Below are 27,598 nucleotides of genomic sequence, written 5' to 3' on the forward strand. Positions count from 1 at the left end.
ACAACAACAACAAAAACCCTAAAAGTTTGCTAATGAAAATGTCATCCTAACTGAACTGAGCATCGTGGCATACACCTTTAGTCCCAGTACTCTGGAGACAGAAGCAAGGGATCTCTGAGTTTTAGAGATCAGCCATGGCTACATAGCGAGACCCTGTCTCAAAAAATAAACAAAAACATCTTAAAGAAGAGACTCTACATTCATGTTGGAGCCTATATTAATGTGTAAGCATTTATAAAGAATGTTACATTACTTAAAAATATGAGCAGTAGAAATAAAATTTAATTTTTTTGTTGTTGTAGAAAGCAGTTTACTGTAAGAAAACAGTGTATTTTTGGAATTATGTTAAGGATCAAAGCTAATGTGATTTTCCTTATCTGAGTTGTTACAGGTGTAAGCACAAGTAAATACCTGTACTGCTGGTTAACGAGCTGGTTTTTAACAGGTGTTAGAGCATAGGCGGATCATTTGTTATTTGTGAAAAATATTCCTAATAAGATGTAGTTGTTATTTACCTATCAATGCAAAGCCATAATCTTTTAAGGAGTTGTGAGGAAATTGCCCTTATGCTGTGTGATTCTAGCCTAAGACCATTAATTAGGAATGTTTAGAAATTCTCTGGAATTACAAACTGCTTAAACAAAAGTCACAGCTAGAGACATGCATATAGAGTTAAAGTATATTGCTAGGAAAAGCTGTATTGGGGAAAAAACAGTAAGAAAGGTGCAGGTGAATATTCTGTTTTGAGACAGGATCTTGCTATATGGCTCAGATTTACCTGAAATTTACTCTGTAACCCAGACTGGCCCCAAACTCACCTTCCTTTTACCCCAGCCTCTGCCTCCTAAATGCTGTGGTTAAAGCTTTGTGCCGCTGTGCCTGATGTTCAGACTATTTTGGTACATTCTGCTGAAGTAGTAGATTAGATGCTTACTAAATACATGCTAACTGCCTTGCGTAGATGTATTGGGAAAGTCCTGTGGCAGACGTTAAGTACTGGGTGGTATAACAGTGACTAACAAGTGCCAAGATCTAATTCAATAGAGGCTGCCATGAATGATGTTTTCTTTTTTTCCACTTGTACCAGTTTACTGAGATGATTGCTAGAATCATGTGTTGAGTTCTGCTTATTTGTTTTTAACAAAAGTGTGTGTTCTCAACTTTGCTACTTACTGTGATTGAACTTGGGGAAATTGCTTTATTTCTAAGTCTGATAGTTCTTACCTGTATCAAGTCTTAAGAATTTTAAAGATAACTTTTTATTGGTTATCTGGCTGTGACAGATACCTGAGAGAAACTATTTTAAAGAAGGAGAGGTTGAAATATAATACAGCTCAGTGGTAAAGTGCTTACCCAGTATGCACAAGGCCCTGGGTTTAACCTAGCTGGAGGAGGTGAGGTGGGGCGGGGTATTTAATCCCAGAACAGCTGCAAGATTTAGGAGGCAGAAACAGGAGGATCAGAAGTTCAAAGCCAGCCTCAAGCTCCAAAATAGCAAGTTTAAGGCCAGCCTGGGCAAAAGAAAACCTGATCAATAAATGCACAAATAAGTAAAGTAAAATGGGAAGGACTTCCTTTGGCTCACATTTTCAGAGGTCTTAGTTCATGGTCTATTGCCCCTGCTATGACTCTGTGGTGAGAAAAGGTATTGTGGCTGCAGGAGGATGTGGGTGACCAAAGTTGCTGATGTCAGAGCAAGCATGTCAGGAAACAGAAAGAAGAGCTCAGAAATGAAAGACACCATTCAAAGACTTGCATCCAGTGACCCGCATTCTCCATCAGCCTTCCTAATACCTCATAATTCATGATGAACTCAGACCCTGATCATGTAATTACCTATTTATAGTACCTCAAACTCTGGGCCAAGCCTTCACACCAACCTTTTTGGAATCTACTTAATATCTAAACCATACAGTGTTTTTAAACATTTTTTAAAGGACTTAGTGGTTCAGTGTCTATGACTTTGAGCAGTCTGTACATTATTGCAAAGATTAATATTTTACTGCCAGTAATTGTGCCTTTCAGGTGATTTAACTGTCAAAAATAAAATTTAATATTTTTAACATTGGAATTGTTCTTTATAATAATATTTTGCTAATGTAGTAAAATCCCCTTTGTTTTCTTTGTGTTGTTCGTTTTCTACAAGATTTGAAGCAGAGAGAGTGCTGACAGGAGGGACATGTCTGCCCAGTTGTTGGCAGTCCACCTCTCTGAGAGCTTACCTATCCCTGGCAGGCTCAGTGCTTTGCCCGCAGTGATGGATGTGTCCTTCTTGCAGCCATCCCTCCTTTAACCACATGTAATAGGATCAAGGATGAAAATAGACTTTGGCTAGACCATTTCAGCTTGCTGGGGATTATGACGAGGCAATAATAGCCCGTCTTAATTAGAAGTTGTAAGCACTTAAAACATAATGATAGCCATTTCTACCTTTGTATTGGGAGAAACAGGAAGAGGTTGGTCCACAAAGAGAAAATGGTGTCGATGGGAGGAAAAATGTAAAAGAAACCAGTCCAGAATCTTCTTGCAATATCTGTGAGGTCCAGCCAGCTCTTTAGTACTAGTACACGTCTCTTCTTTCAGCAACAAATTACCTAAGTTGGTTTCTCTTGGTGCAGAGAACCTTGCCTGGAAACACTAAGTTAAGCTTAAAACAAAAATAGATGAGTATGAATATCCACATGCCAATCAATGAAGTTATCTCTCTTCTACTACATAGAAATGAATCAGAGACCTAACTATAAGAGCTAAAACTACAAAAAGGGAAAAATCAGTAAGTCTTTGTGATTTTGGCAGACACATCCTAGATAAAAATGTCACAAGTACAAGATAGATAAATTGAACTTCATCAAACTTACAAACCTTTCTTGTGGAGGACCAGACTTTGGTTTCTGAAACCCATATTGGGCTATGTGTATCCAGCTCCTGAGGACCCAGTTCCCTCTTCTGGTTTCCATGAGCAACTGCACACACACTCGTGTATACACACACAATTTTTAAAGTAAAAAGAAAGCTAAGGTTACAGGAATGAACCACCACAGGCAAGTTTTATATTAAGCAGAATTGTGTGACCCAGCAATCTTATCCCAAATGAACATGTCCATTCAGAAGCTGATAAATGACTATTAAGCATCATTATAATAGCTCAAAAGTAAAACAATCCAAATTATTCATCAGCTGATGAATTGATTAACATAGTGTGGTAGTCACTTATGAGTTGTTTGTGAGAAATGCATCTTGTGCAAACACAAAGTAGGCCATACAGTATTGTGCATTCACGGGACTGGAATGTTCTGTGGTTCTTGGATATATCCCAATAAAGAAGGCAAGCCCCAGTACATGCTACATTATAGAAAAACCTTAAACTCCTCTTACTGAGAGAGAAGTCAGATGTAAATGGTCAGTCATATGGTTTATTATTTTGTTCACATAGAGTTTACTAAAATGTTCAGGGCAAAAACAAAGAAGTTAGATTAGTAACTTCCAGGGGTGGAAAAATAAAGAAATGAGAAGGTTGGCTAATAAATACATGGCTTATTACCTTATTTTTGTCTTTGTCTTGTATATGTGGGTGCTCTTGCCCTATGTTTATACACGTGGACGCCACTTTCACACCTTGATTTTTTTGAGAACTCATATTTTAAAATCTGGAGTTCACTGTTTCTATCAAGAGATCCACCTGTCTCCACCACTCCCAACCCCTCCCCCCTCCTGTGTACTCTGCTCCCTCAAGGCTTGGATTAGACACATCCCTCTGCTCCTGGCTTTTATTTGGGTGCTGGCCATCATACAACAGATGCTTTGACCCACCGAACCATCTCCATCACCTAAGGTTCCTATTCTATGGAGATGCAGAGAATCTGACACGATGGTGATGGTCGTGCAGCTCTGTCAGTACTGTACTCTGCAGTATATTTATAAATGAATTAATAAATATGTGAACTTATTCAAGCAAACCTTACAGTGATACTCATGCTGAGTTTGGGAAGTTTGAGTAGGCTTGCTTGCTTGCTTGTTGGTTTCGTTGGTTGGTTGGCTGGTTGGTTGGAGAATTTCCTAAGAAAAATGAGGATGTATACATTTAGGGTCTCCCTTTGTTTGGCTGTATTTGTCCATATAATCTCATTCTGACTTTGTTGTGACAGTATATCTTTTTAAAAAGTGTATCATTGGTTTTGACTGGTTTGGGATAGTTTTAGTCCATCAACAGTTCTAGTTTTGTATATTCAACTGTAACTCACTTTTAGAATAAGTTAACTACATATTACCATTTTGCCTTTTAGTGCTTTTAAGATAATATCCCTATTTTGTAGTACACCTTATATATGTACTATACCTGTACTACAAATAAACTGTAGTTTATTACCAAGACTAATGGAACCGATTTTAGAAACTGCGCAGTTACCTGTGGGTCATTTAATGGCTGGTATGTGACACACATGTTTGTATGGATCACTTAAATGATGGCACTGGGTGGTTTTGTAAGTATGAGGGCTGCATGATCTTAATCCAGCTTTTCTTTACTTGCAGAGATCCTGCATATTTCGATGATAATTGGCTAAACAGAATCAAAACTGAAGTAGGAGACAATTGGAGGTTAAAGGTATTTCTTTTTGTTTTTACACCTGTTAAATCTTCAAATATTTGTGCTGTATAAAATACTTTTTAAAGATCTGATATTTTCAGTGAGATTAGAAGCTTATTTAGGTATCCTCTAGTAAAATAATCTGGAATTGAAGATTAATAATAATTTGACACTGCCTACCAGAATATGCCATACTGTTTAGTCAGTAAAGCCCAGCAGGGGCAAATTTTGGAATCAGGGAACATGTGTCCACACTGGAGCTCCACAGTTTACTCTCTGCAGGCAAGTCCTGTAACCTTTTATGGATGGTGCCATTGATTGAAATAATGTGGCATTTGCAATGAGAGAGACTACTATTTTAAATGAATATATCAGTTTGAACATGGTCCATTTTCAGCTATCAGAAGTATGAAACATAAACAGCTTAGAAGATCAATAAAGGAAATAAATGATGAATTTTCCAAATCCAAAAATTTTCTGAAATACACATCTTAATTTGTTAATTTTATTTATGATACTGCTTTTTTTTTTTCTGTGTAGCCTAGACCTGCCTTGAATTCAGTTTCCTGCCATCCATCCCCTCTTAGTACTTGCATTAACAAACATAAGCAAGCTCACCATGCTTGCTTTGTTGTTTCTCCTAAATAAGCAACTTTTTAGTTTGTTTTTCTCTTAAAAAATACATGCTTCGGGGTCTGGAAAGATTGCTCAGCAGCTGGAGCAGTTGTTGCTCTTGCAGGTACTTAGGCTAGGCTCCCAGCTACCCACAGGGTGGCTCAAGAACACCACTGACTCCAGTTCCCAGGACCCAGTCTCTTCTCTGACTTTGGAGAACACCAGGCACACACATAGTGCACGTACATACATGAAGGCAGAACACTCGTACACATAAAATAAAACAATCTCTAAAAATGTTTTAAACCAGAAGGTTATAAACTAAATAATTCAGCTCCTTTCATTTGATGACCTCGGGCTGCACTGTCTGTTGTTGTAGGATATATTCAACTACGAGTCCATCATCATCGACCCAAAGCGTTTGAGATGAGGAAGGGTAGATCTGTACTAACGTTGGACAGCTTCAGCCAGATTGAAAGGAGGATCAGAGTATGGCACATTTACTCCAATGAAAAGTTGGTCCAAAGCAGAAGAGAACTTGAAGGAGCTTTTTATCAAATACTGCAGTGGCTCTGCCTGTCATTTCCCCTAGATAAGATGGCCAGTGAACTTAGGCTCTAGTGAGTCTACTCTCACTCACCGCATCCCCCTCGCCTCACCTGTGGTCCTCAGAGTACTAGAGTTTTCAGTGCTGATGGCAGTCTGTCTTGGTGGTTCAGGATACAGTAGTGATATTTGTTAACCCATGGTCATAATTATTTACTTTGTTTGGTATTCAGCTAAACAGCAGCCTTTTCTTGACAGTGGAGGAATTTGGAGATGTTTTTTCTAGAATAAGACAGCAAGGACTGGAGAGAGGGCTTGGTAGTTAAGAGTACTGGCTGCTCTTCCATAGGACCTAGGTTCAATTCCCTGTACCTCCATGACCAACCACAACCCTCTGTGGGTCCAGTTCCAGGGAAGCCAACGTACATACAAGCAAAACACCCATACATATAAACTAATTTTAAAGATTTTTTAAAAAAGATTTCCAAGGGTAATTTTGGCAGTAGTTTTTGTTTAATACTCTTAAATTAGAGAAACTAGCACAAATTTAAGTTAAAGTCTACATAGATTTTATTTCCTTTTGGGGGGATTTAGGATGGGTGGGTGGGTGGGTTGGTTGGTTTAGAAGAGTTGCATAAACTTGACTGGCCAGCTCAATGTTTGTAATCTCAAGATCTTAACTCTGAGAATCCATGTGTTAGAATACCAGCATGCTGCTCACAAGGCTTTGGAGTTCAGCCCACTTAAGACGTCAGAGTGGTCAGGGAATGCTCAGCTTGCACTGGCTCTGAGACTCACGTGAGTTCAAGTCAGTGGTAATCTGTACTGAGATCTGTGCGTGCCTCTCACCTCTTTTTTTTTTTCTCTCTCTAAACAGATCAGCAATTTAAAGAAAATTTTAAAAGGCATCTTGGATTACAATCATGAGGTAAGATTTTTTTTTTCTCCTTCTACTTGGAAATATTATAGAATAGTTTCAAGCTTAAGAGAAACATTTCAAAGTTAATAGCCTATCTTCCCCTGTGAAGCATTGGGGATATTGATTCAAATAACCAGTCATTTCTTAGGTGTTGAGCAGATCAGTAATATGAGTAATTTGTGAGTAATTATTAAAATGTGATGGATTTTATTCTATCTCTCCTTTCACCCTATGCTTGTAAAGGTGGGTTAGAGCTGGTGGCCTACTGTGATTGGGCTAGAGCTGGTGGCCTACTGTGATTGGGCTAGAGCTGGTGGACTACTGTGATTGGGCTAGAGCTGGTGGACTACTGTGATTGGGCTAGAGCTGGTGGACTACTGTGATTGGGCTAGAGCTGGTGGACTACTGTGATTGGGTAGAGCTGGTGGACTACTGTGATTGGGCTAGAGCTGGTGGACTACTGTGATTGGGTAGAGCTGGTGGACTACTGTGATTGGGCTAGAGCTGGTGGACTACTGTGATTGGGTAGAGCTGGTGGACTACTGTGATTGGGCTAGAGCTGGTGGACTACTGTGATTGGGTAGAGCTGGTGGACTACTGTGATTGGGCTAGAGCTGGTGGACTACTGTGATTGGGTAGAGCTGGTGGACTACTGTGATTGGGCTAGAGCTGGTGGACTACTGTGATTGGGTAGAGCTGGTGGACTACTGTGATTGGGCTAGAGCTGGTGGACTACTGTGATTGGGTAGAGCTGGTGGACTACTGTGATTGGGCTAGAGCTGGTGGACTACTGTGATTGGGTAGAGCTGGTGGACTACTGTGATTGGGCTAGAGCTGGTGGACTACTGTGATTGGGTAGAGCTGGTGGACTACTGTGATTGGGCTAGAGCTGGTGGACTACTGTGATTGGGTAGAGCTGGTGGACTACTGTGATTGGGCTAGAGCTGGTGGACTACTGTGATTGGGTAGAGCTGGTGGACTACTGTGATTGGGCTAGAGCTGGTGGACTACTGTGATTGGGTAGAGCTGGTGGACTACTGTGATTGGGCTAGAGCTGGTGGACTACTGTGATTGGGTAGAGCTGGTGGACTACTGTGATTGGGTAGAGCTGGTGGACTACTGTGATTGGGTAGAGCTGGTGGACTACTGTGATTGGGCTAGAGCTGGTGGACTACTGTGATTGGGCTAGAGCTGGTGGACTACTGTGATTGGGCTAGAGCTGGTGGACTACTGTGATTGGGTTAGAGCTGGTGGACTACTGTGATTGGGTAGAGCTGGTGGACTACTGTGATTGGGTAGAGCTGGTGGACTACTGTGATTGGGTAGAGCTGGTGGACTACTGTGATTGGCTAGAGCTGGTGGACTACTGTGATTGGGTAGAGCTGGTGGACTACTGTGATTGGGTAGAGCTGGTGGACTACTGTGATTGGGTAGAGCTGGTGGACTACTGTGATTGGGCTAGAGCTGGTGGACTACTGTGATTGGCCCTATTGCTTGTGTTTTATTCACTGGCAAGCCCAGGTGAACTCACCTCATCCTCTGAGTCCATGTCAGAGCACAGGCATTGCTGGGGAACACACACAGCAGAGCTATTGGTTTCATAAGCACAGATGCCAAAATGACATAATACCACCTAGAAACATGCATTATTTTCTTTGCGATTTTTGTCCCTGCAAGCTTGCTTACATTTAAACCCACATTTATATCGATAGCATCTACCATGTCCATTTAGTAAGTGACTCTACCACAGTAGTTCTCAACCTGTAGGTCATGACCCCTTTGGGGGTTGCCTATCAGATATCCTGGATATCAGGTATTTACATTATGATTCATAATAGTAGCAAAGTTACAGTTATGAAGTAGAAATGAAAATAATTTTATGGGGCTGGAGAGATGGCTCAGTGGTTGAGAGCACTGACTGCTCTTCCAGAGGTCCTAAGTTCAATTCCCAGCAACCACATGGTGGCTCACAACCATCCGTAATGGGATCCGATGCCCTCTTCTGGTGTGTCTGAAGACAGCTACAGTGTACTCATATGCATAAAAATAAATAAATCTTAAAGAAAGTGCACATTTAAAAATAGAAAAAGAAAAGAATTCTATGGTTAGGGTCACCACAACATGAGGAACTGTATTAAATGGGTTGCAGCATTAGGAAGGTTGAGAACCGCCGATCTGTTACTTCCAAACTAGAATCCAAGTTTTAAACCTTGGTATTATGCTATAGTCCTTTCTTTGATTTTTTGAACAGGACCTTGCTACGTAGTACAAGCTGGCCAGAAACTCACTTTGTAGTCCAGTGTTACTAAAAATCTTTCCAGGAAGAGATAAAAGCAACATCTCTCCTTTTATTAAACTCCCAGTGACAAGCAGAGGCATAATTCCACCAAAGTTCACAGGAACCAGTGAGTCTATTGGGCTTCCTTACAGAGCATAGGAAGGGCATTATTAAAGAGTTGTGGGTGGTTCTCTCCTCACTGCTAAAAACAAAAAGGCCATACCTGAAAAGCTTTTACCCAGCAGGGATGAGGGGCTTCCCCGGAGCCACAGAGATACCCTGGCCTATATAAACTGCTCCTCCCCTAGGCTGTGTTCAGTTAAGACACAGTTGCATACAATATGTGGTAGGAAGCAGCTGGATACTGGGTGAGAATCTTGTGCTCTCTTACCCTTGGGGCTATAACTAATCAGCAGGTTCAGCTGGGTGAAGGAGTACAGCCAAAGGCTCCAAGATTGGCTCAGAAGACAACCACTCGGTACACTTAGGCTGGCCGCCAACTCAAAGACAGTCCTCCTGCCTCCGCTTCTCATGCCAGTATCCTAGGCGTAAGCTACCATGTCCTGCCCAATGGTTTTTTGGTTTCGTTTGGTTTGGTTTTCCTATTTATGTATTTTTGAGAGAGTTTTATGTAGCACAGGCTGGTTTCAAGCTCAATATGTAGCTAAGGGTGACCTTGAACTTCTGATCTTCCTGCTTCCACCTCCTGAATGCTGGGATGTCTTTCTTTTAGTATCATCAACAAAATTTGTCAGACCTTCCTAATAGAGCTTTCTCCAGTTCTGCTGCAACTGCCCATTACCAGGTATCAAGCCAAGGTGATTATAAGCAGTAAAGCAGATTACACTCTTTTCGTTGTTAAGTCCTCCTTGTTTCTTTGGGTTATTTGTGCTGTCCTGTTAGGTAAATGTTCTCATACTGAGCTATACCCCTAACCATCTGTTTCTTCTTAGATGAAAAGGGTTTCATTAATTTGCCTTAAAACTTAGCCCAGGCAGGCTTTGAACCTGATACACTTGTGCATCAGCCTCTCAAGCAGCTGGGGTTACAGGCCTACGCCTCCAGCCCCAGCTAACATAGCTTATGCTTACATTGAGGAGCAGTCTGCTTATACATATTTATTTGGTTGTCTCAGTCATGAAATGAGGTTGGGGCCAAACCTGATTCAATCCTACGTAATTTTGTTCAATCCTACGTAATTTTGTAATTATCTCACGTAACTTAAAACTCACTACTAATCTTCAAGAAAAATCGTTATTTAAAATATGTAAAAGAATACTTGGAGTAAGTATGAAACATCTTGAGCAAATGTGTAAAAGACGGCAACTACTGAGGTAGCTTTCCTTTGTTTGCTATTTGGCCAGAAGTTATAAGGGTACTAAGAAGCAATATTTACTAGATCTTTTAGGATTACAAGAAGTAATCATTTTGGTCTTGAGCATCAAATTCACTTATTTTGTTAATTAAAAATTGTATTTTTTTTCAGAAAGTATCAGAAAGGAAAGGTAGTAGAGAATTTATGTAGGAAAGGTCATGGTGATTGTTTAGAAACTACTTTGCTGCATGTCACTACAAGTTTGGTTCTGCACTCTGACCAAGTGCAGAGCTGCTATCAGTATTTCCCGGTGAGAAACCTGGGCTCAGATTCTCTCTACAGACCGCTTTTCTCTCTCTCTGCTATCCTTTGGTTTTTCTCATCCTTGTGCCCCACCATGCTCTCTCCACAAGACCTTCCTTGATGATGCTTTGGACTTCCAGTCTGTAGCATCATTCTGTGCTGCAGCCAGCATCACCCAACCATACTGACCATCCTTAGAGAGGAGATAAATTGTGCCCCCACAGGTGACTAGCATCTTTGGAACATTCCTTGTGTGCTTTAAATGTCTGGTTATCTGTCGCGTGCTTATGAGAAGAGCTGAAGTGCTGGGCATTGCTAGTTATTTTGCAACTACATAGAGTGAGTCCGTGCCAGGCTCCCCGTTAGCCCAGCATCCAGTGTTCTTTTCCCTTTTTATCACTGGCTGTAGTTTGTAATTATGTCTCTTTCCTGCAGTTACTTCATTTGCTTTATACATCTTTTACTTGCTCCATATGCTTCGTGAAGGTAGAATACTTCGTTTAAAGTTTGTATTTAAAAGTGTTGTACATATATCTTTTGACAGTGTTTTATTCCTGTAAAGATGACAGGTAGACAGGCTGGCCTCGAGTCTGTCTATACCCAGGGATGACACTGACCTTTCCTTTCTCCTGACTCCGCCTCCTGAGGCTGAGTCATTCCAATCCTGCAGAGTAACTGTCTGAGTTAGTGAAGACACACCATGACCAAGGCAGCCCCTGTAAAGGAAAACATTCACTTGGGGTTGGCTTACAGGTTCAGAGGTGGCAGAGTCTAGACAGACATGGTGCTGGAGGAGCCAATAGTTCTATACTGATCTGCTGGCAACAGCAGGAAACTGTGAGCCACACTGGGTGCAGCTTGAGCATATGAGATCTTAAAGCCTGGCCCAACAGTAGCACACTTTTTCCAACAAGGCCACACCTTCTCCAGTAAGGCCACAACTCCTAATAGAGCCACTCCCTATGGGCCAAGGATTCAAACACAGTCTGTGGGGGCCATGCCTATCCAAACCACCAGAGTAACTTCATAGTAAGAATTTTTAACTATGCAGCTACTCAGAAGGTAAGGCAGGAACATTGCTTGATCCTAGGAATTTGAAGCCAGGTTGGACAACATAGTGAAGCCCCCGACTCAAAACAAACAAACAAACAAAAAAGAATAAAATAAAACTATTTATAAATAAAACTAACTCCATGTTATATTATTAATATTTTAAATAAAACTGCCTCCATGCTATTTTATAGTTTGCAAAATTAAAAATAAGTCAAATGTCTGGCAACAAAGAAATTATTAAATATTTATTAGGCAAAGAGTTTGAACCATAAAATGCTTTTATTAAGACTATATATGCAATATGTTAGCACCTTTTTAGACATCTATGTAAATGCACCATTTATGAATGTCCACAGTCTCACTCAAATCCTTTAGATGAGGTGTATTTTCAAATTCAGTATTTCTCAGGTTCTAGAAATGTAACATGGTACTACATCCTGTATTTTGTAAATATTTCCAAACGCTTCTGGGTTAGTACTTGTTGTATTGAGATTCCTACAACAAAACTTAAGGCTTTTTATTCTTAACTAGAATCAGCAAGAATAGTAAATAAACTTATGTTCCCTCATTACCTTTCACACTGAGTCTGAGAATTCCTCTATCTCTCTGCTATCACATTCTTTTTACTTATTCGGTTTGTTTGTTTGTGGTTTGTTTGTTTGTTTGATTTTTGTTTTTCGAGACAGGGTTTCTCTGTATAGCCCTGGCTGTCCTGGAACTCACTTTGTAGACCAGGCTGGCCTCGAACTCAGAAGTGCGCCTGCCTTTGCCTCCCAAGTGCTGGGATTTTTTTTCTTTTCTGATATACTTTTTTGTATTTCAAATAAGATCTCATACACCGTATAGACAGGCTGGCCTCAAACTCAGAGGCCCACCTGCCTCTGCCTCCTGAGTGCTGCCCACAGGTCTAGATTCTCCTTTACTCTTATACTGATGAGCACATTTTAATACTGCTATCTTCAGGAGAGTACATGCTAGTATAGGCCTTGACGTTTCTTTGTTTCTTGAGAGTCGGGTTGGCTGTGAAGTCTGTGTCTGGAGGCCACTGCAGCAGCACTCGCTCGAGAGCTTCCTCTACATTTACTGTTGAGGCTTCTCATGTGGATTGCATTCCTATTGGCAGATTCTTTATTTAGGATTTATATATCTCTGAAGACTCATGGTAATGTTCTCTGATACAAGATGCATTTTGATCTTGGATTGTGTTTTCTTATGTTTGGTACTTAACAAATTCTTCAAAGCTGAATACCTACTAGTTTTAGTTTTAGGAAATTTTTTTCTACTTAATTTTTTCTTTTTATTCTGTAGAACTTCCACTGAGCCCTTAAGCCTCCTGGATTGATCCTTTAATTACTCAGATTTCTTTAATTACTCAATCAATTTTTCTTTTTACTGCTTGTTTTTGCTCCTTTCTTGCTAGTCCATTGAAACTTTCATTCCTATTACATTTTTTATTTCCATGGGCTCATCTTCATTTTATTCATTTTCCACCCCCACTGTTCAGTTTCTTTCCAGAAGGCATCTCTGTTGCCATCTTTAAGTATATAATTTTAAGTATATATTTAAATACTGTTTAATTAAATACTTACTGATTAATTAAAATATTTAATAAAATTTAATCATTGGTATTTGGTAATTTGATTAAATATTCATTTAATTTAAGAGAAGGTCTTTAAATATGACAGTCCTTTTTGACTCATGTGACGTTACTTAGGAGGCTAGGGTTTCTGGCCACCAAAGCTACTCCAGGTTAGTAGCTTCTATGTCTTTTGTGTTGTAAACTCAAAGATGAATTTTACAAACAACAGAAGAGTAAATTTTAGATAGGAGCTTATAGAAAAATCGCTTAAGAGAAGGAAGCAAGAAAGGACTGCTGCTGACGTCCCCGTAAAGCTTAGTGAAGCTTTACTGGGTTGAAGCATGGGAGGCGAGCTTGTCAGTCCAGTTGTCCCACCCACAAGGTATTCATTAACACCTTCCCATCCTGGTAGCTAGGCTGGAATGTTGGCACCCCTTCAAGCATCAGAGAAGCACCTGATGACACACAGCTTCCAGACAGCTATTCTCATTAAGTTTCTGTGTAAACCTAGAAAAATAATGACACAGAAACAGAACACAAACCAGTGCCCCTGAATGGTTTTTAGTGTTTCTGGCCTCTGGTTAGGACAGAACCAAGTACATACTTGACTGCTAGTTTTCAAGGTCTCCATCATGAACTGTGAAATGGTTTCTTTTTTTCCGGCTTTTAATTACTTCTGGAGATTGATTTACCTATACAAAGAAAGAATTAAATTTAATCTGGGTTGATAGTGTATTTCTGTTTATCCAAGTGTAACCTTGAACTTCTGATTCCCTGCCTCTTCCTGAGTGCTGGGATTATAGCATGCACCACCGTGCATGGTTTGATGCAGTGCTGAGGATGGAAGGAGGCTGCTGCTCTACCCTCTCGTCTACATCCCCAGCCCCTGCCCAGCTTTCCCTGGCAGGGTATGTAGCAGAGATTCCCACTTGTTTGCATGGGACTTCATTTGGAACCAGAATCTCCATTAAAGGATGTCCCATTCCTTTTCCTGTCCAGAGTATCTCACTGCCAACATTTTCAGAGACCAAGTGAAGGTAGCAAAGGAGAAGCTTGTGTTGCTAGTGTGAATTCCTCTTTAATCCCAGCTGCTTTGGATGTCCTTTAGTTTAGACTGTTCTGGTTATAATTCATCAGAGATCAACCATCCAAGCTTTCTTAGGACAGCAGAAGGATCGATAGTATATGGATTTTTGTTCTGTGAACATAGCACATACCAGATTAGGGACTAAGTCACCATGAGACGTGATAGTTGTAACTGAGGTGTGAGAGAGAATAGAAATTGGGAGTGAGGTTGGCAATCTTGACACTGAGTCTTTGGTGATAGCAAATTGATCTCTAATAGATATTTTATTTAGCTCTGTAAACAGGAATGTGATTATAATCTGCTTGTCTCCATTCAGATTTTAGGACAGCAGATTAATGATTTTACCCTTCCTGATGTGAACCTCATTGGGGAGCATTCGGATGCAGCAGAGCTCGGAAGGATGCTCCAGCTCATTCTAGGCTGTGCTGTGAACTGTGAGCAGAAGCAAGGTAACTAACGAATGAATGCATACTGTGTGCTTCATGTGTAAGGCCCCAGGATAAATAACATCTTTCCATGGCTACCCATCTTCCCTGTCATCTACACTTTGCCAGTAATTTGCCTTCAGATTTAAGTGAGTTCTAAAAAGTAGTCTAACTTTGATTATGGTCATATTCCTTCCCTTTCTGTAAGGCTGTATGGTTGGGTAGTTTTATATTGTGTTATGTTCATTGTTGTGCTGCTGTGGAACCTGGTGCCATGCTCATCCTAAGCATGCTCTGCACTATTGAACTGAGCTCTGTTCTGCTTAATGCATGTTAATGGCATTGGCTATGCTGCCATTTATGGTTATTATTAAAATACCTATTAATGCAGTTTGTAAGGTGATAGCTTAGGAGATGTCTCTGTGCTTCAGAATAAGAGCCCAGGCTGCAGTGCTACTCACCCTATGCGCAGTCAGTTGCACTCTCACAAACTCTGGAGAGTTGCTGGGTAAATCTTGTCTTTGTATTTCAGTTTCTCAGTAAATAAACATTTAGTACCTACCTCACAAGCTCATTAGGGATCTGAGTAACACAACAAGTAAAACAGCACAATATCTTCTTACACAGAGTTGGGTTTCAAACAATTTTAATTTCATGGAAATGTGATTTTTTTAAAACTATAAGTATATTAGATAGTGTTTTAAACAATAATTCCATTTCATTTATCTATTATGTGTTCTTATAGCCACAAATTGTGTTTTGGTGTTTTGTTTTGTTTTTTGTTTTGTTTTGTTTTGTTTTGTTTTAGAGCAAGGTCTCACTATGAGCCCTGGCTGGCCTGGAACTTGCTATGCAGGCCCTGTTAGCCTGAAACTCACAGAGGTCTGCCTGCCTTTGCATCCCGAGGGCTGGGATTACAGGCATGTGCCACCATACTTACCATGTACACAATTTATTTTATTGAAAAATTTCTCATACACTATATTCTAATCATGCTTTCGTCTCTCCCAACTCTTCTCATATCCTTCCCATCTCCCCACTCACCAGCTCTTCCTTTCTCTCTCTCTGTAAAGGCAAAAAAAAAAAAAAAAGAGTAAGAAATAAAAACAAGAAACATACACAACTGAAATCCATAAGTATAAGATGAGCGGCCATAACATGCGGGCAAAAAACAAGTAAGACAAAAATTTTGTTCCAAAAAGCAATACGAGGCAAGAAGTACACAACAGTGCCATTAAGTCCATTTTGTGTTGCCTATATAGTGTTGGGCATGGGGCCTGCCTTTCAGTGTGCTTTAATATACCCAGTGAGACCCACTGGAGAAAACCAATTTTTCCACTTTAAAATATCACTTCTTAGGTGGTTTTTATGGGGTGAGTCAAACTTATCTATTAATATATCAACTATAAATTGGTAAAACTTCTAATTAGACTAAAATTAGTAAGTGAAATTCAGTTTGCAGATATGCAACTCCAAGGTCGCATATTTGTGGTATGTGTTGAAGTTACTTTAAGACCAGCTTTGATATGTAGATAATAATGTCATTTTTTTTTTAGTTTTTTTTCTTTCCTTTGTAAAATATGACTTATTTACTGTATACAAAGTAGATAAATTATTTGTGTTCTGAGGGAGTGCTTTCATATATGTGTGTGGTACATGCACATGGGTGTGTGCCTCATGCATATGCACACAGAGGCAGAGAGGAACGTTGGCTGTGGTCCTCTATCATCCCCCATTCATTCTCTGTGGCCGATATACTTGAATTTCCCTGTTGGCTAGGATGGGTGGTCAGAGAGCTCCTGAAGTCTGCTTGTCTTTGCTCACAGTTCTGGAGTTAGAGCGTTGTACAGCTATCACCATCTTTCATTTGGGCACTAGACATTCCGACTGGGACAGTCCTGACACTGGACAGCACTCCTGTCACTGAGCTGTCTTCCCAGATCCAAAATGGATTTACTTTATTTCACAAATGTTTATTAATCTGATATATTATGGAAGAGAACTACAGTACCAGACAAAACAGACACAAAGCTTGAGTGGAGAGAAAAAACATTACCCCATAGCATAAGTAATTACAGAGTTATGTAAGTGCTCCAAAGGGGGAATGTAAGTGGAGAGTCTAGACGTGGTGTTAGGGAAGTTATTTAAGTAAAACTGTGAAGGATAATGAGCTAAGAATTACACAGAGGAAGAAAAATTCTAGTTATATTTGAGAGCCTTAAAAAAACCCTCAAAACTATAATCATGATATGGTAAAGACAGAATTGAGAGAAGTATTGCTGGAGAATAGGAAATGAAAGGCTATCCAACATCATAATTCGTATTTTGTAATTATTTTAAATTGAAGCTCAGTTTTTATCTTTTATTTATTTTTAATTTTTGAGTTCAAAAGTTCCCAACCCCATTCATACTATTTTCCTTCACATTTGGTAATGGTTATATTTATTTGTCTTTGTACTCTTTTTCATATTCTAAGACTGAGTAAATTTGATAATAGACAGCATAGACTTTTGGGGTTTTCCCTCAGCTTGCTAGCTGACCCCCATCTTCATATTGCTTTATTTTTCTTAAACTGTCTGTATTTCTTTAAAAAAATTTTTTTTCTAATGCTGGCACACTGATCACCCCAAAGCCATCATTGGTTCGTGGTACGTCACAGCACATCACAGTGCCCCTTCCCTCTCACTGGCTAGTGCGTACATTCTCTTTTGCCCCTCTCCCACAAGGTTGCTAGGGCCTTGGAGGGGTCACACCAGTGTCTCACTCAGTCCAGGGCTGAGCACGCGTCGGTCACTCACACAGTCATGAGTCCCTGTGTTATCATTACCCACAGAAACAGAAACTGTCTGACCAAGAATCTATGTATGTGTATGGATAAATATAGAAGACTACATAACAAAACAGTAGTAGTAAGGGACCATGACCTCCTAGCCATGGGCTTTTGACCAGATTTACAATACCAAGTATGATTTCTTCCTGTGGTGCGGGTCTAAAATCCAGGTAGGAGATGATTGCTTACTCCAGTAACACTCTGGCCACTATTGCACTTGTGCTCACATCTTGTCTAGCAAGGTGATGCTATTAGCAGAGGTCACAGCTGGGTAAAACAGTTGGTGACTAATATCTCATAGTGCCCTGTACAGCACATTCCAGCATTATAAAAGCTACCTGGGAAAGAAGAAGGAAGCTTCCAGCTGAATAGGCTTTTTAATCTCTCACTTACTCTCCTTTGGGGTATTCTCTGGTTTCAGGAATACAGAAGAGAGCTAAGAATCGTGTAAACAAGTTTCTAAATTGTTAGTCATCAGCTGTGGCTGTGAATGTATCATGTGGGCAGATAGGTTAGTAGGCTCTCTGAAGTGCTTCAGTGCTTCCTACCTACCTGTGGATGAGAAAGCCTCAGCCTTTCTCCTTGTCCCCACACTCTCTTCATTATGAAGGCTAAGTGAAACTGCGTTGTACATTTGCTTTGTGTTTAGCCATTCTTACAAGTTGGAAGAAGTTAAAAGCAATTGTGAGAGCCCGGCTGTGTATTTATTTGTCTTTGCTGACCTCTAATTGGGGCAAATAAAGTAGGAGTAAATTTTAAAAGGCAGAGATTAGAAGTAGAAGGCACCCTGACAGTAACATCGACCTTGTGGTTTGGGTTTGATAGCAGAAATGAGGGAAGGCTGTAGGTGTTTTGGTCTAGAGGTAGTCACAGCGTATGCCACAAATTGCACATGGAGATCAGTGGTCAACTTGCAAAAGTCAGTTCTTTCTTTCTGCTATGTGGATCTTGGGATCAAAGTCTAGTCGTCAGGCTTGTCGGCAAGCACCTTCACTCACCGAGCCATTTCGCCAGCCCATCAGGCAATACCATGCTGTCTGCCTTTCAGTCTCCTATTCTCTTAAGCAGTAACAGAACAAAAAATACCTTTTATAGATCAGAAGGCTGAGGCTTACAGATATTACAGGATTTACCAAATAACTTACTTGTAATGAATGGGCTAGATATAGAAAAAAACTTATTCCTTCATCCTTTGAGCTTTGTATTCTTCATATTAAACTATACTAAACATATTGAACAGATAAAATGGAGGGTAAACTCCCTTACGTAGCACGCCTCATTCTCCAGCATCGCCTCGTGGGTGTGGACCAAAGAATCATACAGAACTGTAGTTTTAACTTTAAGGCTTGAAAGTAGTGCACATGAATTTAGCTGTCATCACCATTTCCTCATTAGTACTTTACGGTGTTCGCGGGGAAGGGCCTTGACGTGGCAACACCGCTTCTTAACTAACGCTTCCCCTCTCATACCTACTAATGTCCTGGCCTCTTACTGTACTTCCTGCATTTCCAGTAGTTGCCATTAAGCCTCCCCTCCCCATACCAACACCACTGCTTCTTCTCTTCCATGCTCATTCATACGCTATAATTTTGAGGACTTGTCAATCATCCTAGACATGTGCTGGCTCCTGTTTTTGATGTCATAATACCACAACAGTGGTGTTAAATATTTAAAACAAAACAAAACAAAAAAACCCATGTTATCTGCTAGGCAGAAGATTCCAGCAGATGAATCTAATGACAATGGTTACACATTTCATAAGTACAATTCTAAGGGTACCTGCCATGTTCATTTATTTTAATACTTAAGCCAATTCTGTCATCCATTGTTGTGCCTGGAAATAATTAAAACTATTAGCAGGTCTTTGTCAGAGGAAAGAGATACTGCTTCCAGAGTGACTTTCCTCTTAGCAGCTGAGAGCCTCCTGGTTTGGGAGTGCTGAGCATGAGGCCGGTGTGTTTTCTGCTTTCCATATAGAGATGTATTGTAGAACCCAGGATGATATAGTCGTTCAATTGCAGGTTCAGTGTGTATATTAAATTCATTGTAGTTATTTCTGTTCTATATAATAAACAAAATTAAGGTAAGAATTTGTATAACTTAGTGCTTTGATCATGTAAAAATAAAACCAGATTATTTTTACTGTGTAACAAAAGAGCATCTAAAAGGACAACTTTTAGAGTGTAGGGAAGGCGTAGTGTCAGTTCTTCTTTGCTCTGCCTCCGGGTCTCACTGTTTGACTGATTTAGTCTGATGTGTACTCACGCTAATGCTGCATCCCAGGACCTTTACCTACAGCCCCAGCTCAAGAGCGGGAGTATGTTCAGAGTATATACACTCTGAAAGATCAAGACAGGAAGATCACAAGTTCAAGGCCAGATTAGGATCCAGAGTGCACTGGAGGGCCGCTAACAAGACCCAGACTCCCTCAAATGAATAAATGTCAGACAAAATCTTTGGAACAAAGTTCAAATTTGGTTTTCAGTCTTTGCTTACCTGTGGCACATATTTGGGGCAGAGCAGCCATGAGAAGGAGGTTCTGAAGAATCAAACAAGAAAGCTGATTGTAGCAGTTTATACAGTGTTAGCCTGCAGCTGCTTCACATCTTTTAACTTGAACAGTGACATCCCAGGTTATTCTTGTTTTCAGAGTACATTCAAGCCATTATGATGATGGAGGAATCTGTTCAGCATGTCGTCATGACAGCCATTCAAGAGGTATGTTGATTAGAGCTTTGCACTTAACAGCTTATAACAAATTAGTGGAGAAAACTAGTTCACATAAGAGAAATGGCAACCTTAAAAAATTATTTTTTATTGTGTATACCCTATATCCTAATTAAGTTTTTAAGTTCACGGTGTCTGTGGTGTGCATCCTGACTTTATTTATTTCACAAATTCTTACTTCAAGCCCAAAGTGCACAGCAATTAGGGATACAGTTGTGAAAAGATAACAAAATTCTCCCATAAAGTGTGTGTCGCCCTCTCAGAGTCTCAGAGAGGAAAGTGGTTAAGCAAGAATTCATATAGTTTTAAAACTATCGTAAAAGGGGAAATGCAGGACCATCTGAAGTAACAGCTTTCATGGGGACATTAAATCAGGCCACCCAGGGGCTGAGACTGAACATGGAAGGATGAGGTGAGGAAAGGGAAATAGGGAGGTGTAAAAATGTTGTAAGAGACCAAGGTAAAAGGAAAGTAAGACCTGCTGGCCATGGTGGTGCAGGTCTATAATCACAGCACTCAAGAGGTACAGATAAAAGGCTCAGGAGTTCAAGGCCAGCCTAAGTGAGACTGCAGAGAGGGAAGGAAGTGTGGGGAGAGGAAAAAGACCTGAATGGCATTTTATAGCAGCAGCAGTCTTCTGCCATTTCCACCCAGCTACATCAGGATGAAAACTGTACAGGTTCTCAGCCTTCCTAATGCTGCTAATCTGTTAGGTGTATTTAGTTTTGGCTTAATGAAACTGGGGGTTGGGTATATGACCCCACTATAAGTCTAAGGTGGGACAGACAGAGAACAGAGCGGTGAAGGAGCAGGAAGAGAGGTAGAACTAGAGATGCCGCTGCGGTGTGAGAGACAGCTGAGGTGGCTGAGGAACATGTCCTTGCTGAGTAGGGCCAACAGGGTGGGTACTGCAGCCTGGAGCCCCCAAACTCTCAGCCACATAATCACCCTGGTTCTGAGCCACAAAGTTACCCTGGCTCAGGATGTCCAAGACGAAGAACTTTCCGAATCGGTCCTCCTCAAAACCTCTATGGTCTTTGGTGTCCATGGTCTGCTACCCCAGGCCTTGTTGAAGCCTGGGGTTCGTGTGGATGTCTGTGGTCCTACAGGAGCTGGGACTGTGCTGGTGTCCATAGCCCAAGTAACTGTCAAAGATCCTGTGGATGTCCTTGGGCCATGCTGCTGCCAAGGGCCATGGCTGGATCTGTGGTCCTGCTGCAGCAGGGAGTGTTCTGCCATACCTCTCTCCACAAAGTGAAGATCACCGAAGACAGGAGACCAACTAAGTGTTCAAAGCTTAACTGTGCAAGCCTCCCCACTCCCACCCCAGATGTGTCCTCCCACGAGTCTTGCCTCAGCAAAATACCACGTGAGTCCCTATCCAGAAACTTCCTCCTTACTCTGCCAGTCGACCCAAGTCCGCAGAAGCAACAAGGAACCACCAGAAGTTTTTTGGTGTATTTCTTTCTATGAAGTCAAGACAAACGATGGCCAGTAAGGAGTGGCAAGGTGTACCAATACCATCCAGCATCGTCCACCGTCTGTTGGGTTGTATTTACCTTCCTTCTTTAACATCATGCATCCTTTCACCTGTGTCTGCTTTAGCAAAACATCCTTTCACCTGTGTCTGCTTCAGGAAAGCATCCTTTGAGATAACTGACTTTCCAAAGAAACCAGAAGTTCCCACTTGAGCTACTCAATCGAACAAGGTTTTGGGGAAGTTTGACATGAACTAAATGAAGAGGACAGAAAGTGGGGGTAGCTTTGGATTGGAAGAATTTCCCATGTGTAGCAATAGAGAAGGACAAGGTGCTACTGGGTTTGTAGATTTACAAAAATTCTTACCTGGGACTGGAATTTTATGGAATGCTGGGAGTTAATCAGGTTTGGGGAATAGAAAGGACTGAGAGAGGCTGGAGAGCTCAATGGTTAAGAGCACTTGCTGCTCTTCCACAGGACTTGGATTTCATTCCAGGTACCCACGTGCTGGCTCAGAACTGTCTATAACTGGAGTCCCTTGGGGATCCAGCAGCCTTCTTCCAGCCTCTGTAAGCACCAGAAATGCATGTGGTGCATGGCCATACATGTAGACACTCATATACATCAAATAGTAAATAGTAGGGGGAAGTTTTTTGAAAGAATCTAAAGAGAATAAAGAGGTTGCTGGCAGGGAAGCTTTTTTGTGTTTTTTGTTTTTTGGGGTTTTTTTGTTTTTTGTTTTTGTTTTTCTGCTTTCAGACAACTTTGAAGTTTGGTGAAGATTTGTTGGTTTGGGTTTTATTATGGGTTGGGGGGGCTGGGGTTTTTGTTGTTGTTTTGTTTTGTTTAGTTTTCCCCATCATAACACTTAACTAGTCAGGATATACAGGCAGAAAATAGGTAGTTGAATTGATCTTTGATTGGGTTGATCTTGAATTGAGATTTTTGCTGCTTAGAAATAATGAGGTCATTAGAACATTAATGGAAGTCAGTTAGAAGCAATAAGTTATGAAATTTAGGTTTATTAGAGAACGTAATTGGTTAAACAAATGATAGGACTAAGGACCACTCAGGTGGTGGAGCGCTTGTCTGACATGCACAAAAACCTGCATTCTGTCCTTACCACATAAACCAGGCTGGGTGGTATATACATGTCCAAAGTCAGGAAGAAGACACAAAAGATTAGAAGGTAACATGAAAAAACGTGAAGACATCATATTAAGCAAAATAAGTGAAAGACAAATATCACATATTTTATGTCCTATGTGGAAGCTAAAAAAAATCAGTAGTCTAAGGTCACCCTTGGCTGCAAAATGAATTTAAGGCAAGTTTGGGTACATGAAACCCTATATCATCCAAAAACAAACAAACAGAACCTGAAAGAAAAGTTGCAGCTGTCTGGAAGGGAGCCAAGGGAGGGAAGGGAGGAGGGCAAGATAGAAGCAAGACAGACAGTATCAGTGCTTTATTTATGCATTGTGGAAATAATACACTGAAGCCCATCTGTACAATTAGTGTGTCAATAATTGTAATGTGTTGTCTCAATAACAGGAAAGGGGATATGTTAATTAGCTTAATTTAGCCATTCTACAATATGTATACCAAAACATGCTATATACCATAAATAATATAGCCTTTTATTTTTAAAATAATAAGTTCTTTTTAAAGAAGATAATATTATCTTCAGCTCTCTAGGGATTTCAATGTCAGTCTTGTCCATAAGAAACTGTGTCTTAACAAAAGTGGGTAGGGGAGACCACATACACACAAACAAGAACTGTGGAGTCCTGATACAAGGAGAGAAAGTCCCAAAAGATGGTAGTAACAGAAGAAAGCCAGTTCAACTGTTATCTCTGAAGTCTACAAATAATGACCAAGAGAGCTGGCAACAGAAGGGAAAGTTCGATAGCACCTGTCTGGGAGCTGTGCAGCCGAGGAGCAGCTTTGCATGGAACTGGATTAGAGCCCCTCAGGGAGAGAAGGGTGCAGCTAGGATATGATGGTTAGCTTTTTCTAGAGCATCAGCCCCTCTTTGTGATAAGGATGAATATAGGAAAAAAGACCAGATGGTCACTTGTCCCTACCCCTGAGTTAGATGTATTCTCTCTGAGTACTCAGTCAGTGATGCCAAGCATTTGACAGAGATCCAGTTAGTTCTTGGACAATCGAGACTGACCCTCCACTGCCCTCAGTGGATACTCGCTGCGCTCCGTTTGCTATCCTTGTGCTTTTTACTGTTAAAGGCCTCTCCCCAAAAGCTAGAGCTCGGGTAACAAAAGGCTCGTGCAAACAAGAATGAAATCAAAGAAAGGTCCCCGGGAAAAACAGTTATGCAGAAAATTGAGTCTCTTCTAAGAACTTGTTACTTAAATAAATATTCAGGTCACTAATGAGTGTTGTTAGTACACATGAGAAACAGGATTTGAGAAGAGTTATTAGGGAAATTTTAGAAACTGACAAGCTGTTATTAAATCGCTAGGTTTTTAATGTTCAATTTTAGAAACAATGAACTTGTATGTGTAGGAAGAGATTTGGATCATGCAGGTTTATGACAAGGCTTGGTGCCTTCCTGAGGCAAAAATAAGCAGGTTTAGGAACCCTGGTGTTCTTTGTTCTTTACAGAATTGTAATAAAGATAGGAATCATATTGAAACAAGGGTTTAAGATAGAGACAGAGGAAGGCATCCTGGCTCATTGACCTGCCTGCCTCCTGGACAGACTTGTCAGGCCAGAACTTTTCTGATAGAGCACTCTTGCTGAAGCAAAGGGGCTGAACAATATTTTAAGAATCAAAAATTAACTCAAACAAGTTAATGGCCTTTCTCTACACAAAGAATAAACAGGCTGAGAAAGAAATTAGGGAAGCAAAACCCTTCTCAATAGTCACAAATAATATAAAATATCTTGGCGTGACTCTAACTAAGGAAGTGAAAGATCTGTATGATAAAAACTTCAAGTCTCTGAAGAAAGAAATTAAAGAAGATCTCAGAAGATGGAAAGATCTCCCATGCTCATGGATTGGCAGGATCAACATTGTAAAAATGGCTATCTTGCCAAAAGCAATCTACAGATTCAATGCAATCCCCATCAAAATTCCAAATCAATTCTTCAACGAATTAGAAAGAGCAATCTGCAAATTCATCTGGAATAACAAAAAACCTAGGATAGCAAAAACTCTTCTCAAGGATAAAAGAACCTCTGGTGGAATCACCATGCCTCACCTAAAGTTTTACTACAGAGCAATTATGATAAAAACTGCATGGTACTGGTATAGTGACAGGCAAGTAGACCAATGGAATAGAATTGAAGACCCAGAAATGAACCCACACACCTATGGTCACTTGATCTTCCGACAAGGGAGCTAAAACCATCCAGTGGAAGAAAGACAGCTTTTTCAACAAATGGTGCTGGCACAACTGGTTGTTATCATGTAGAAGAATGCTAATCGATCCATTCCTATCTCCTTGTACTAAGGTCAAATCTAAGTGGATCAAGGAACTCCACATAAAAACAGAAACACTGAAACTTATAGAGGAGAAAGTGGGGAAAAGCCTTGAAGATATGGGCACAGGGGAAAAATTCCTGAATAGAACAGCAATGGCTTGCGCTGTAAGATCGAGAATTGACAAATGGGACCTCATGAAACTGCAAAGTTTCTGCAAGGCAAAAGACACCATCAATAAGACAAAAAGACCACCAACAGATTGGGAAAGGATCTTTACCTATCCTAAATTAGATAGGGGACTAATATCCAATATATATAAAGAACTCAAGAAGGTGGACTCCAGAAAGTCAAATAACCCCATTAAAAAATGGGGCTCAGAACTGAACAAAGAATTCTCACCTGAGAAATACCGAATGGCAGAGAAGCACCTGAAAAAATGTTCAACATCCTTAATCATCAGGGAAATGCAAATCAAAACAACCCTGAGATTCCACCTCACACCAGTCAGAATGGCTAAGATCAAAAATTCAGGTGACAGCAGATGCTGGCGAGGATGTGGAGAAAGAGGAACACTCCTCCATTGTTGGTGGGATTGCAAGCTTGTACAACCACTCTGGAAATCAGTCTGGCGGTTCCTCAGAAAATTGGACATAGTACTACCGGAGGATCCAGCAATACCTCTCCTGGGCATATATCCAGATGTCCCAACCGGTAAGAAGGACACATGCTCCACTATGTTCATAACAGCCTTATTTATAATAGCCAGAAGCTGGAAAGAACCCAGATGCCCCTCAACAGAAGAATGGATACAGAAAATGTGGTACATTTACACAATGGAGTACTACTCATCTATTAAAAAGAATGAATTTATGAAATTCCTAGCCAAATGGATGGACCTAGAGGGCATCATCCTGAGTGAGGTAACACAATCACAAAGGAACTCACACAATATGTACTCACTGATAAGTGGATATTAGCCCAGAAACTTAATATACCCAAGATATAAGATACAATTTGCTAAACGCATGGACACTTTACCCCTTCTTAGAACTGGGAACAAAACACCCATGGAAGGAGTTACAGAGACAAAGTTTGGAGCTGAGACGAAAGGATGGACCATCTAGAGACTGCCATATCCGGGGATCCACCCTATGATCAGCTTCCAAATGCTGACACCATTGCATACACTAGCAAGATTTTGCTGAAAGGACCCAGATATAGCTGTCTCTTGTAAGACTATGTCGGGGTCTAGCAAAAACAGAAGTGGATGCTCACAGTCAGCTATTGGATGGATCACAGGGCCCCCAATGGAGGAGCTAGAGAAAGTACCCAAGGAGCTAAAGGGATCTGCAATCGTATAGGTGGAACAACAATATGAACTAACCAGTACCCTCTGGAGCTCTTGTCTCTAGCTGCATATGTAGCAGAAGATGGCCTAGTTGGCCATCGGTGGAAAGAGAGGCCCATTGGTTGTGCAAACTTTATATGCCCCAGTACAGGGGAACGACAGGGCCAAGAAGTGGGAGTGGGGGGGCATGTGGGGGACTTTTGGGACAGCATTGGAAACGTAAATGAAATAAATACCCAATAAAAAAAATAAATAAAAAATAAAGCCTGAAAGAGACCAAAGTAGTCAGAGTGTAAATATCCAGAGATGTGCTTCCTCTCTGTCCCGGCTCTCAGGAGGGGATGACTTCCCGCGTCTGGTCCTTCCTTCCCTTTGCCACTCTTGCATCCGCCCTTCTTCAGACCTGCCCTCAGCTGAGGCTGGTCCCCTGCACTCTGTCACAAATTGCATCATATGTTGCTGTATTTGCCTTTTTTACTTGGACTCCTCTGGGTCGTACCTAGTATACTTAGCTAATTCCCACATATTTCAGAATTTTCAAACTGATTGTTTCTTGTGACCGAAAAGCTTTTATTATATTATTTGGAACTTTTCTTCTACATGGGAACTACTTTTTATTACTCAAAAGGTGTCTTATAAATTTTAATATTCTCAATAGTGTGATGGCTGAAATCAAAAGATCTCTCAATGTAGCATCTTCATATTTCTAACCATCCTTCCCTTCTGTCCTCCACACAGAACATAAGCACTGCGGCATTTGAGTCCGCTCTGCACTGCTTTTATGACTAGAATTCTGTGCCTTGCTTCCCAACCTCTCTCTCACTCTGTGAGTCTAAGATACGTGGGGAGGGCACACACACTGTCATTAATTTGGGGTAACACTGATGTGCATGTTCGTTATTAAAAGTTAACACACAAAATAATGGGTTTTGTTGTCATTTTTCAAAAAGGGAATTTCATTATCCATTTTACTGCTGCTGCTGCTGGAATTCTGTTGTGGCCCTGGGTCTTACACATGCTCAGCAAGCACTGTGCCACTGAGAGACTTCTGTCCTTCTATCTCT

The 27,598-nt window shown here is 40.7% G+C and overlaps 1 protein-coding gene across 2 annotated transcripts in view; it reads left to right on the forward strand.

The window, feature by feature from the left end:
- Hook3 (hook microtubule tethering protein 3) overlaps window positions 1-27,598 on the forward strand; it is a 95,345-nt gene that overhangs the window by 14,560 nt on the left and 53,187 nt on the right. For both annotated transcript variants that reach the window (XR_015048674.1, XM_021170331.3), the window contains exons 3-6: window positions 4,531-4,603; window positions 6,624-6,674; window positions 14,597-14,729; window positions 20,186-20,253. Coding sequence is in view for 1 of the 2 variants with exons in the window: in XM_021170331.3 (XP_021025990.1) it covers window positions 4,531-4,603; window positions 6,624-6,674; window positions 14,597-14,729; window positions 20,186-20,253 (325 nt within the window). In the remaining variant the exon portion in view is untranslated. The remainder of the gene's footprint in view (window positions 1-4,530; window positions 4,604-6,623; window positions 6,675-14,596; window positions 14,730-20,185; window positions 20,254-27,598) is intronic.

The sequence above is a fragment of the Mus caroli genome, unplaced genomic scaffold, assembly GCF_978045245.1.
Source record: "Mus caroli unplaced genomic scaffold, Mus_caroli_1 scaffold_10, whole genome shotgun sequence".
In the NCBI taxonomy this organism is placed as follows: domain Eukaryota; kingdom Metazoa; phylum Chordata; class Mammalia; order Rodentia; family Muridae; genus Mus; species Mus caroli.